Here is a 14,496-nt window from a genome sequence, read left to right on the forward strand (position 1 = left end):
ATATTTTCTTTTTATGTTTTACCATGTGCTTACCAATTTTCATTATAGAGGTTGAAATTTAAATATTTTATTCAAGTTTTATTTAAGTGATGTTAGTTACAGCATTTGAAAGGGAGGCTGCAATTCTGCACAAAATGGAATTCTCTAAAATGTAACCATTAAACTGATAAAAAATAAATCGAGTGGTGAGAGTACAACAGAAATCCAGTTTAAGATTCTGAGTGTGATTACAGCCACAGAGACTCTTTTCAGTGTGTAGTTATTTTATTCTGTGGTGTAAGGGCAAAAAAAAAAAAAAAAAAAAAAGTCGCAACATTAAAGGAAATTAAGTCCTGAATTATTGACCGCACCACACGTACTCTTTCTACTCCAAAATGGAACAAAAGAAACAGCCACCACACCCTGAAAACTGCTTTTGGTGTAAAAAAAAAAAAAAAAAGTGCAATGGACTGTAATAGAAACAGGCCATAAGATTTGTCTATAAAGGTCCCTTTCTGAAGAGCTGGTACATACCATCAAGCAATGAGCCTCTCCTCAATTAGGGTAGGAAATCAGGGTTCAATTCTCAGGAGTCACAATTTCATTCACTTATTCAATATAGCTTTCTGAAGTGCCTACACATTATCAGCTTCCACTTGCAGCCATTTCTAGATAAAGAAAGAAACCTGACATCTCTGGAGGGGCCACCAATTTCCCCCAAATCTACAGCTGAAGGGACCTTCTTTGGATTTGAGTTTCTTTTGTAACTCTGAAAGGGTAATATCTTAAAACTGAATCATCTTTAAACTTGAGGTCTAACATATTTAGCAATAATTGTATCCTACATTAAAAGGTACATTAATAAGTACACTAAATTCTAAAGGTAGCTATGCTGCAAAATCGTTTAAAATTCAAAAATTGTACGGTATTCATTAATGGTTGAAATCCCAGTCCTAGACCAAGCTCGTGGCTCACAGCATCAGTTTGATAGGTGGCTTTACAGTTTGAGTGTATCCCAAACCTATCAGGCTGGTGTTGTTCACTTTGGCTGAGAAGCAGGCATCTGGGTCAATCTGATTGGCTCCTGCTCTGAAGAAAGTGTTACTGTTTGCTGCTCTCGAGCTGAGACTGAGGACAGTGTCCGACTTCTCGTTCACCTTCTGGTAAATGGAGCCGCCAAACTCATTCCACCAATCCATCATTCACATTAATATAAAGCTGGAATTCATCAGTCTTGTAGCCAATCACAAAGTTATTCTGAGGCATTTGGGACTTTGTAATTTCAAAATTCATGTGGTGTCCAGCCAGCCAGCCCTCGTAACTCAGCACAAGAGCACCCTGTACATAATCTATGCTGCAGCCCAGGTTGATATGCTTCCATTTGAACTTTGTCTTGAATTTAGCATTTCCTCCCTGTGTTAGGAAGGTTGAATCACAGGTCACCTTCAGTCTGCACGTGAACTCATCTTCCTCAGTAATCTCCATGCCTTGTGTGTTATCAGTGTGCCACTTCTGCATAAACATCAAACCATATCTGGTCTATCTGTACTTGGTTTCCAGATCACCTGTCACTTTGGTGGCCTCAGTGTTGGCTGAGCCTGAGCTTATAATATATAGTCCATTTTCAGATATTGTTTTCAAATCAAGTTGTATTAAGAAAAATCCATAGCCTTTGGTGAAGACATTCTTGGCAGGTTTGTCAAGATCAGCATGCCTGGGTATAGCCATTTTCTGCTCAGACACAGGGGCAGCAGCCTCATTGGGGTTAGAGGTTGAATTTTCTTATGCTGCTCTGCAAGTTACACATTCTGTTCATGTCTGGTGGTAATTAAGTAAGATGAGTAACTATATTCATTTACATACATTTCTTCAAAATAACTCCCTCAACCACCTTTCAATCATGTTATCAAACTGAAGCTTAAGTAATAGAATTTTATCTACTTGCTTCATTTTTTTCTATTTATTTTGTCATTGTTTAAAAAACCAAATTTAACTATATTCTTATATACTCAAACTCACTTTCTGTATCTTGTAGCATATTCCTGCATGTATGTTTCTTCTTACCAATCACTTCTTCTAAAAGTGTTTTTAGTGGTGAGTGTATGTGTGTGTGTGTGAAAATTATACCAGAAAATATCTTTATGTACCCTTACAGTTTAATTAAAGTCTAGTAGATATGAAATTATAGGTTTGACTTTTTTCCTTGAACACTTTGAAAATATTATTTGACTTATTGCATTTAATGTTATTATTAAGAAGTCTTATCTGATTTCTGTGACTTATAGATAATACTTTATCCTCTTGAATATTTCAGAATTTTCCCTTAGTCTTTGATATTCCTAAATTTTACCTCAATATTTAGATATTTTCTGTCTATGCAGCTTAGCATATTAAAACACTTTCAATGTGCAATCTTTTATCTTTTTCTGATTTTGTAAAATTCTTGGTTATTGTTTTTTCACATTTTTTCTTATTTTTATGTGTAGTAAATGCATCATACAGACACTTCATTGCTATCATCCATTTTCTTAACTTTCCTTTTATAGTTTCCATCTCTTTACCACTTCTTGATATTTTTAGGAGAGTTCTTCTTGATCTCCCAGTCCACTATTTTTCTTTAATGTTATTCCATATGTTGATCAATTCACCTGTCAGTTATTTATTTTGAAGATTATAATTTTCATATTTACTTCTCTAGTTAGCTATTTCTTAACTTGTCACAATTTGGTGTGTCTAATGAGTATTGAGCACTAGTCTCATGTCGAAAACTTCTAGAGCTCTAAATGGTACCTCTTAGTCAGATAGTCTCCATCTAAAACCAGAGAGGTCACTGGCAACTCAACCATTGGGCCAGACCTTGGATTACTAAAATGCTATGATATACCCCAGATTCTGGCAAGCCAGAAACATGTAGATACTCGAGTCTTAATAGATAAAGGTGAGTTTGGGATTTTTTTGGGGGGAGAGGTAGACATTGCTGAGCAGAGATACATAGAGTTACCTATGTCCTTATGTACATTTTGATATGTTCCCCTGAAGAGATTTATCCCAGAGTTAATATTAATAAAGAGAGTGTGTAGTATCCTTTAGGGATGATTGGGTATAAATAATCACTGAGGAGTTCATCGCTGCTAAGGTGGTGCTAAGTGCTGCTATAAAGTTCTTTTTGAATCTCCTGAACCAGTGGCTTATGAACGATTGGCTAGGAGGGACACATTGGGAAGTTGTCCTGGTCAACTGCTTTCATGCCTCTTGGTTCATGTATTCCTATTTTTAAGTTGACATTTAATATTTTTTTATCCTAAATTTATGTACTTGCAAAGATGTAATTTTGGACACAGTAAATACTGATATTTGCAATGAACTATTGTAACATTTTTATAAGTGTATAGAATAAAATCTAAACACTCTAGGGATTTGATGCTTACTATCATACTTTTACAGTTTTAATTTAAAAAAAATTCTTTTTTTAATTTTAATTTTTTATTTTTTTAATTTTATTTTGTCGATATACATTGTGGCTGATTATTGCTCCCCATCACCAAAACCTCCCTCCCTTCTCCCTCCCCCCCTCCCCCCCAACAATGTCCTTTCTGTTTGCTTGTCGTATCAACTTCAAGTAATTGTGGTTGTTATATCTTCTCCCCCACCCTGTTTTTTTTTTTTTTTTTTTTGTGTGTGTGTGTGTGTGTGTGTATGTGTGAATTTATATATTAATTTTTAGCTCCCACCAATAAGTGAGAACATGTGGTATTTCTCTTTCTGTGCCTGACTTGTTTCACTTAATATAATTCTCTCAAGGTCCATCCATGTTGTTGCAAATACTTTTAAAAGTATGTGAAAAAACTTTCTTTTGCCAGTAAAATTTTGTAGTGTTTCTTGTTCCTTTTTCTCCGTGAATGCACATTTTCATTCAAAATTTTAAGTGCAATGCAGTCTTCTGAAAATCTTTTATTTATTTATTTATTTATTGAATCATAATTGATTATACGTATTTTGGAGGTTCAATGTTGACACACATTGATAAAATCAATATTACTAGTATGTATATTGTTACAAATTGTAGTTATTCTTTATGCCCCTTGTCCAATCTCTCCTTATCCCTCTCTCCCTCACCCCTCCCACCACTGATAACCCTAGATTTCTTCTCTCTCTCCGAAAGAGTAATGGTTACTGTGTTGATTTGTTGCCTAGATGATCTGTCCAATGCTGAGAGGTGTGATCAGGTCCCCCAATATTATCATAGCACAGATGCTTCTTCTGTCACTCTGGAATGGGCTTTGTGGAGAGAGACATCCTCTTCTTTTCTTTGGTCTCTGCCGGTGACTCTTCTTGTGTCAATGCACTCCAGTGGCTGGTGGACCATCTGCATGGAGGTTGTGATGTATAGCCACTTTTGTGGCAGCCATGGTTATTGTGGTGGTTGTGGTGGGCCACCCACAAGGAGGCAATGTTTTTGGCATGCTCCTTGGTGCTGGTGGTGTGCCTGGTTGTGGGAGGGGGAGGGGTCTGGTTCCCAGCTCGATGCCCTGGGCTCCGGAATGGGGGTCTGAGGGAACATCTTTTAATGATCACTCTCACTTTTAAAAAAAATTTTCTGTGATCATAAGTCTGTATGTGTTAGAATATTTCTTCTGGACTAAATTATGTTTAGAATTATTATAGGCATACAACAGACCAAAATCACAGTAATACATTACAGATTTGGACAAAATTATTAAACACAAAAAGGTAAATTTTACTGAAAATATACCTTTTAATGAATGGATGGGGCTCTTTTTAACATTTTTAATTGGCTCATGTATCCATGGATAAATTTATTGAACTGATTCAGCAGACATTTATTGAAAATGTACAAAGACCAAATGCTGCTCTTGTCAATGGAGATGCAAAATATAAGTATGCAAAAATCTCAGTCCTAAATTCTATTTCTATTCTTCTTTTTTATACATGTCATCAGTGAGAAACCTCATTCACATAAATAAAAGATTTTGATAAAAGGAGTTTTTAAAATAGAATTTTTACACAATTCTTTAAGCCCCTTCATAGTTACATGCAAAAAATAATGATCTATCATTAAAAGTTACTTTTTTTTTTTTTTTGTCTTTTTCGTGACCGGCACTCAGCCAGTGAGCGCACCGGCCATTCCTATATAGGATCCGAACCCGCGGCGGGATCGTCGCTGCGCTCCCAGCGCCGCACTCTTCCGAGTGCGCCATGGGCTCGGCCCAAAAGTTACTTTTAATGATCCCCAGACTTGCAACTTAATTAGACTCTTATTTATTTTGATTGAAAGCAAATAATTATAAATCACCAGATTTGCAAAATATTTGTCATTCAGTCTTTATAGCCATTCATTTCCTTGTTTTCTTGGATTTATTTATAACAATATTTTTCTGACATTTGTCTAATGATCATGAAGTGTGCCTTTACTCTGTCACTTAGAGACATCATCTTTAACCTTGAAGAATACAGTAAACAGTGGAAAAGAAAGAAATGCTCCAACCTGCTTGACTGTTCTCCTTAGAAGCCCACTTGGATCTGCTTTCTCTGGCCATTGGTACTATCTAATGATGGCTATAGGTAGGCACCTTGGCCATGTTGTCTGTGTTCTGACACTTGCTGGTTCCCCAGGGTTAATTACAGGGGTAAGATTACCCCCACCTTGTGATAATGCCATAAGCCATGCTGACTTTCAGTCCCTGGTGCTCAGAACTTAGATATTCGGTCTTACCAAAGATGATATCTATTTAATTTCTGGGCAGGTATTTTCTAGGCACACTCATAGGTATTTCTATTTATCTGGTTTCATCTACATAATATCTCATAGGAATTTGTTTTATTTGTGTGTGTGCTGATGCACATTCCTCCTAATTTTTGTGTTTCCTTGGCTATTTTGATGGTGGAAAGAAAGGAAATTCAACATGAGAATAAAAATAGTGAGAAGGATAATAATAATCTTGAAATGAAGATTTCTTTCCTTTGTGATGCTTTGTTTATCATTAGTTAAATTTATACAAATACCACAGGTTGTTTTTCTTTTGGATTGTCTATTCTGGACTAATTCTGTTCCATTACTTTGGTTTATCAATTCTTGGCCACTAGCATGATAATTTCATTTTTATAGTTTAAAATATGTTATTATATTACAGCTGGTCCTCATTAGCCTTTGTTAAAAATAACTCATAGTAAAATAAATTTTGAGAAAACAGAATAAAGTGGGAGGAATTACTCTCCTTGATATTAAGGATTACTATGTAAGTACAGTGATAAAGACAGGACATTACCGGTGGAGGGACAGACACACAAGTCAGTGCAACAGAAAAAGGGGCCCATAAACATATCCACACATATATGCTCAAATGATTTTTGACAAAGTTTAAAAAGAAATTGTCATAGTCCCATTTGTCTATTTTTTATTTTGGTTACTTATTCTTTAAAAGAATTCTTTTTGTTGTTCTTGTTTTTTGGTTTTAGTGGGGGTTTTTTTTGTTTGTTTTTGGTGGCTGGTTGGCACCAGGATCTGAACCCTTGACTTTGGTGTTACAAGGCTATGTTCTAACCAGCCAAGCTAACTGGTTAGCCTAGAAGTCATCTTCACAAACTTTTGCCCAGATCAATGTCTTGAAGCATTTCTTCTATGTTTTCTTCTACTGGTTTTATAGTTTAAGGTCTTATATTTAAGTCTTTAATCTATTTTGAGTTGATTTTTGTATACAGTAATGGATAGGGGTCTAGTTTCATTCTTTTGCATAACCAGTGTTCCCAGAACCATTTATTTGAGAGGCTGTCCTTTCCTCAATGTATGTTCCTGGCACCTTTGTTGAAAATCAGTTGGCTGTAGGTACATGGATTTATTTCTGGGTTCTCTATTCTGTCCCATTGGTCTGTGTGTCTGTTTGTATGCCAGTAACATGCTACTTTAATTACTATAGCTTTGTAATATATTCTGAAATCAGGTAGTGTAAAGCCTCTAGTTTATTCATTTTGGCTCAAGATTGCTTTGGCTGTTCAGGGTCTTTTGTTATTCCAAATGAATTCAAAAATTTTTTTCTATATCTGTGAAGAATGCCATTGGTATTTTGGTAGGAGTTGCATTGAATCGGTATAGATCGCTTTGGGTAGTATGGTCATTTTGACAGTATTAATTCTTCCAATCCATTAACATGGAATGTATTTCCATTTTTTGTGTACTCTTTAATTTCTTTTATCAGTGTTTTGTAGTTTTTATTGTAAGATCTTTCACTCCTTGTTTAAATTTATTCCTAGGAGTTTTTTTGTAGCTATTGTAAATGGATAGCTTTTTTGATTTCTTTTGCAGCTGGTTTGTTGTTGACATATGGAAATGCTACTAATTTTTGTATGTTGATTTTTTTCTACAATTTTACTGAATTTGTTTATCAGTTCTAAGAGCTTTTTGCTGTAGTCTTTAGGTTTTTCTATATGTAAGATAATGTTGTCTGCAAACAGGGACAATTTGACTTCCTCTTTTTCTACACTGAACTGAGAACCTTCTGCAAAACAAAGGAAACAATCAACAGAGTGAAGAGGCAACCTGAAGAATGGGAAAAAATATTTGCAAACTATTCATCCAACAAGGCATTAATATCCAAAATATACAAGGAATGCAAACAACTGTATGGCAAAAAAACAAATAATGTGGTTAAAAAATGGGCAAGTGAGCTGAATAGACATTTCTCAAAAGAGGACATTCAAATGCCCAACAGGTATGTAAAAAATTCTCAACATCACTAATCATCAGGGAAATGCAAAGCAAAACCATAATGAGATATCATCTCATCCCAGTTAGACTGGCTATTATCAAAAAGACAGAAAATAACAAATGCTGGTGAGGATGCACAGAAATGGAAACTCTCACACATTGTTGGTAGAAATGTAAATTAATACAGCTATTATGGAAAACAGCATGAAGGTTCCTCAAAAAACTAAAAATAGAACTACCTTATAACCCAGCAGTCCCACTACTGGGTATATATCCAAAAGAAATGGAATCAACATATTAAAGAGACCCCTGAACTCCCATGTTCTTTGCAGCACTATTCACAATAGTGAAGAGATGGAACCAACCTAAATGTCCATCAATGGATAAATAGATTTTTTAAAAATGTGGTATATATACACACAATGGAATACTATTCAGCCATAAAAAAGAATGAAATCATGCTATTCACAGTAACATGGATGAGCCTGGAAAACATTGTGTTAAGTGAAAAAAACAGGCACAGAAAGAAAAATACTGCATGTTCTCACTTGTATGTGGGAGCTAAGGAATGTGAGCTCATAGAAGTAGAGAACAGAATTGAGAGTACTAGAGGCTGGGAAATGTAGGGGGAGGAGGAATAGGGAGAGGTTGGTTAATGGGTACAGAATTATAGCTAGATAGGAAGAATAAGCTCTAGTATTCTATAGTAGCATTAGGTGTCTATAATTAACAATAATTTATTGTGTATCTTCAAAAGGCTAGAATAGAGGACTTAAAATGTTCTCATCATAAAGAAATGATAAATGTTTGCAATGATGGATAGACTCATTAGCCTGATTTGATAATCACACAGTGTATACATGTATAGAAATATTACTCTGTACCTTACAAATATGTACAATTAAAAATAAAATTAAAGAGACAATTGAAAGGAAGAATAGCCTTTTCAATAAATGGCATTCAAGCAATTGGTCATTCATAGGCAAAGAAAATAAACCTCAATTTAAGTCTCACACCTTCTACAAAAATCAACATAAATGAATCACATACTTAAATGTAATATTTTAAAATATAGAAAATTCAGAAAGAAAAACATATGAGAAAATCATTGGGACTTATGATTAGGTAAAGGAGTCTTAGAGTTGATGCCAAAAGCAAGAAAAGAAAACATTCATAAAAGAAAAAAATCATTAAATTGGACCTTTTGAAAATTAAAAATTTTACTCTGTGAAAGACCTTATTAAGAGAGTGAAAAATCAAACTGTAGAGTTGGAGAAAATATTTGCAACCAATATCCAACAAAATACTTGTACCTAGATAATATAAAAAGCTAACAAACTCAACAGTAAAAATAAACAAACAATTCAATTAAAAAATGGCAAAAGACAAGAATAGATATTTTTCCAAAGAGGATCTACATACAGAATGATAAACACATGAAAATATGTTCAACAACATCAGCCATTAGGGAACTGCAAATTAAAACTATAATGAGATACCACTACAAATTTATCAGAATGACTAAAATAAAAAATAATGATAATATCAAATGCTGATAAACATACAGAGAAACCAGATTGCTCATTCATGATGATGGGAAAATAAATTGGTAGCCACTCTGGAAAGCTTTGACATTTTCTTTTAAAATTAAACATGCACATACTATAAGTCCTAGCAATCATATTCTTGAACACTTATCCCCCCAAAATGAAAACTTACATTCACTGGAAACCTGTACATCAGTGTTCATAGCAGCTTTATTCATAATAGCCGAAACCTGGAAACAACCCAAATGTCATCCAATGGATAACGGTTATGAAGTTGGAGACGTAGGTTCTGAGATCTCCTGAGGGAACACTCTCATCAGGAACCCACAATACCTTCAAGCTCAAGTGGCAGAGTCACACTCACACTCAAAGTTCATTGCAACATGAAAGTACACTCAGAGGGCCGGCCTGTGGCTCACTCGAGAGAGTGTGGTGCTGATAACACCAAGGCCCCGGGTTCGGATCCCATATAGGGATGGCCAGTTCACTCACTGGCTGAGCGTGGTGCTGACAACACCAAATCAAGGGTTAAGATCCCCTTACTGGTCATCTTTTAAAAAAAAAAAAAAAAAAAGAAAGTACACTCAGAGAGGTTGCGTGGGTATCTCCTAGTGACTGAAGAGAGCCACATGCATTTTTAAGGAAGAGTTTATATGTTGTTTGGGGATAGGGGTGTTTCTCTATCTTAACTAAGGGAAGGAATATTCAAGAAAAAGGGGAAGGAAAAGGAGTTTGGATGCCTTTTTGCTCGAGCAAGCACTTTTCTGAGAATCAAAGAACAGGGTTTTTTTGTACTTTGTGGTTTTGTTTCCTGCTTAGAAAACCACAAGGCTCTGAAGAAGGGTGAGCTGATCAGTAGGGTGGTTAAGACGTTGCTAGCTGGTGTCAGTATGAACAGCCTCCCTGGGTCAAGTCCCTGTTCTATCCTGCTCAGTTACACAAGTTGTGGTACATCCATACCATGTAATGTTACTCGGCAATACAAAGGAACAAATTATTGATACACACAAAGATGGCTCTCAAGGCATGTAATGAGTGAAAAAAATTAATCTAAAAACATTACATAGTTTATGATTCTATTAATAGAACATTTTTGAAATAACACAATGGAGTTATTTGATTGGTGGCTGATACCAGAGATGGGGAGTGAAGGGAGGTCAGTGTGCCCATAAAGAGGTAGCACAAGGAAGCCCTGTGGTAGTGACAGTTCTCTGTCTTGATTATTGTGGTGGTCATTACACAAAGCTACACATGGGATAAAATTGCATAGAATTACACACACACACACACACACACACACACACACACAGACACACACACACACAATCTGAATAAGCTTTGTGGATGGTACCAATATCAATTTCCTGGTTTTGACAATACTATTGTTATGTAAGATGCTACCACAGAGAGATGTTGGGTTAAGGGGTTACAGGGCCAATTTGTAAATTACTTTGTAATTCCCTGTGAATCTATAATCATTTCAATATAAAAATTTAAATAACAATTATTATAACCATTCTTGATTATTCATTTTCTTCTGATGAAATTTAAAATTATTCTATAGAGTTTATACAACATTCTAAATTATTTCTGGGTAAATTAAATATCAAATCCAGGCCTTGAGTGACACCTTTCCATTGTTGAACCACCTTGTGCAGGAGATAGAATGATACAAAATGTTAATCAAAGATGCATTGTGGTGAAAATTCTGATAGTTGTCTTTGACAGCCATTTGACTTGAGATCCTCATTACTCAGCTTTTTCAACTTTCTTAGTACTGACTTTGAAGACTGAATGATAATTGTGCATATTTTATGTAATGAACACTAGGTGTGCTACCTATTTGCCAGAAACTGCTAGGCAATTTACAAATATCTATTTATTCCTCATAATTACCCTGGGCTACCCTCATTTAAAGGTGAGAAGACTGAGGCATGGGGAAGTTAGTAGTTTGCTCAAGACCACACAATTAGTAGGGGATGGAGTTGGGACACTGCTGCAGTCAGTGTGCTATAGAGGCTGGGCTCTTACTCCCTACACTCATGTAAAACCTTCGGATTTCAAAAAGATACCCTTGTTAATTTGTTTAAATTGAAGTACAATTGAACATTCATGATTCTGGACAATATGTCAAGCTAATTCTGGCTGCTGTTTCTTCCTGCAAACTGAACCCTCAAGTTCTCACAAAAGCAAGAAGAAATTCAATTTAAAACTTTAATGTCTCTGGGGAGGCAAAAGACAACTGAGTTACAGTTTGGGAGGGAAAGAACAGCCCAGGAACAGATCCTGTTCACATTGCCTCAGAGTTGATGAAGGTGAGACCTTGTTTCTCTTCTTCACTCTTCTTTCCTCAACTCTTTTTACATTGATAGCTTAAGAGAAGATAGCAGAAATAATTTCCTTGCACAGTGCCTGTGATGTAGTAGCAGTTCAATACATATTTAATGAATAAAATAAGATATTGGGGAAGAAATATGAGGGGAACAAAATTGATGACACAAAATTGATGGCTTGCTTACAGTCCCTGGACCACATTTTGGCTGTGTCAGGTGATGAGCCTTGAACTTTTTTATAAGGGTCTTATGGAAATCCTTAGTGATGCTTTACCCTTGTTGCTGATCTTCTCCTCTGATTCCACCAAGTGTTATGACACCTTCACAGAAGAGTAGATCACTTGGGAGTCCTGGAAGAGACACACAAGAGCAAGGAGCTAAGTGAGCAGGAGAAGGAACGTGATGGAGAAAGCCAAGATAGAAAAATTCCAAGGAGTCTAGCTCACCTTGTTCTCCATTGTTCTCCAGAAATGTCCTTCTGGTGTTTGCTATGGGAAAAAAAAAAAAAAAAAAAAAAAAAAAAATATATATATATATATATATATAGTACTGAGCTCTGGGGTTCCTTCTTAAACCTCACTCCAAGACTTTATATCACAGGGTATAGAACTGCTATGCTTAATGTGTCAAATTCCATCTACTACAGTTCTGTAAAATACATCCCTTAATATTGCTCACTCTGAAGTCCCTCTAAGACTCCGTCCATCCTCTGAGCCTTCCACCAATATTTATTAACAAAGCCCTTCCTCTCTCTGATGCAACTTCTGATGGGTTATTATCTTTATATATACATATTTTCCTTTTGGCTTCTCTGACCATTACAACATTCTGTCAGGCCCACTTTCTTGTCATTCTTCTATGTTCCTTAGATAACCAGCCATGGGTGGGTCACCACACTATATAGAAGAAAATTGGAGGCACAGATAAGTGAGGACAGAACCTGAGTCACACAGCAGTTAAAGTCTGGGTACAGGGGCTGCTCAGTGATGTCTGCTTCTTTCTCCCTTCTTTCCATGTGTGCATAGGGGGAGTGAATCTACTTTTCTCTCCTAACTGCAGATTAACACCTAGAGGGCTTGGAAGATGAACATCCAGTGGAGACAACTGTACCTTTTTGATTCTGCTGGGCTGGTCACAGACATAAAAGGAGAATGATAGGATAATCAACTCCACAGGAAGCTGCAGTGGCACAACTCCAAGCAAGGATAGTAGAAGACCCAGCCTCAGAGGCTCAGAAGAGAGTGTGTAGATGACCACCGACCAGAAAACTAGCCGAGCTGCCAACAGCCACTGGCTCCATTAGAGGCACGCAGGAGCACAGACCAAAGGACAAAGTATTAAGACTGTAGTTTCAATGGCACTGGAGCAGCAGCTTGAAGGACACGGCTCTGCATTGCTACAGAACTATCATCTCAGTTCTTGCAAAGCTACATGTCAAAGTGAAAATTTTCTAGATCAGGTTGATTAATTCGGTGATTCCTCCCATCCCATTCCAAGACTGCAGGTCCTTTAAAATGACCCTCTTCAACTGAAAGGATTTCTCCTGGACTTTAGATATTATGACTCTAGATATTCTCATTCTTGCCTGATTTCCTGTCTCTGCCTGGTATCTCAGGTTCTCTCTGACTCTCTAGTCCCATCCAAATGAAAACTCAATGTATCATCTGCCTATTTATTTTTAGTTCAGCTTCTTCACAAGAGCCTGCCTCCAGATGTCTTTTGCTTTCTCTGGGATCTACAGATCTCAGAACAAATGCAAGTGATGTATTGAAGCCTCTGCTGGACATCTGACAAGAACCAATTTGCAGTTTCCTACCTGATTCTTCTGGCTGCTGAATGCTCCAGACCTGGGAATAAACCACATCCACACCTACAGGGCCCACTGCAGGGAGAAGATAAGAGTTCACAGATGTCCATGGCCAAGAATTCAAACTTCATACACAATCTTCCCAGTCCCCTGCTTCATGACTATATCCTCCCTCCCTACCCCAACATGATTTCAAAAAAGTCATTCATTCATTGGGAGTGACCAGGCCTCATGGGGTGGGATGGCTAGAACGCCTCATGGGCTTTTCCCCTGCTCCCTCTGCCCTCCCTGCCTCAGTCCCAGAGCGCCTCCCAGTGGGGAGACTCACCATTGACATACACCGGCTGTAGCTCCTCCATGTCTGCAAGTGGGCTGGAGTGGGTGAACTCTTGAGGGTTTGGACTGGAAGCACCTCTGTGAGAAAATAAAATAACTACGTGATAGCCCCCAGGGCAGTGAGTGAGAACAGAGAAGAGACAGGCTGGGGAAAGAATAGGTAGAAACCACACAGGCATGACTCTTGGCTTGGTAATTTTATGGCCCTTTGTATAAACTATCTACTCTGATACTGTAAAAATTTTCTGTTTCTCACTTTCGGCTTTTTCAAAAGTTATAAATAAGACAATATTGCCCCAGATTCAATCTCTTTCTCTTATAAACTCTTATAGAATTTCACCTCCCCCTCTCTCATTACTTTATCTCGCTCACTTTTTTGTGTACTCTGTACATATCTTACGTTTCCTATAAGACAGTATTCCCTTGAGGAAATAAACTCCATTCTATGCATATTTTCGCCCCAAATGTAATAAAGTAGAGACATGAGTATTATAGAAAGATACCATATAATCAAATAGCTTTAATTCCTATGTACAAACAAAATAGCAATGAGTATTTAAATTGTTAATAAGGGAGCCTTCCAGAACTGAAATTTTGGCTAGAAAGAGCTCTCACCTGGGTGCATTAGTTCTAGAACTTTCTCCTGAAAAGCAGATAAAGAAACATTTATTTCAGGGGAGAAAGTTTATCTCTTAAAGCTGTTACATAACTGTACATAATCAGCTGATAAGATATAAGATATAGAATAGTAATTCAATTATATTCCATCCA

General features: G+C 36.7%; 1 protein-coding gene and 1 pseudogene across 1 annotated transcript in view; both read right to left on the minus strand.

The window, feature by feature from the left end:
- Positions 1-950: 950 nt before the first annotated feature.
- On the minus strand, positions 951-1,707 carry LOC134384291 (voltage-dependent anion-selective channel protein 1-like; annotated as a pseudogene).
- Positions 1,708-11,852: 10,145 nt separating this feature from the next.
- Positions 11,853-14,496, minus strand: part of LOC134384292 (Fc receptor-like protein 2) — a 37,873-nt gene continuing 35,229 nt past the window's right edge. The window contains 4 exon segments of the mRNA XM_063105855.1: positions 11,853-11,932; positions 13,399-13,464; positions 13,718-13,803; positions 14,341-14,368. Of these exon segments, the coding sequence (XP_062961925.1) occupies positions 11,853-11,932; positions 13,399-13,464; positions 13,718-13,803; positions 14,341-14,368 (260 nt within the window).

Source organism: Cynocephalus volans, chromosome 8, assembly GCF_027409185.1.
Source record: "Cynocephalus volans isolate mCynVol1 chromosome 8, mCynVol1.pri, whole genome shotgun sequence".
Classification (NCBI taxonomy): Eukaryota; Metazoa; Chordata; class Mammalia; order Dermoptera; family Cynocephalidae; genus Cynocephalus; species Cynocephalus volans.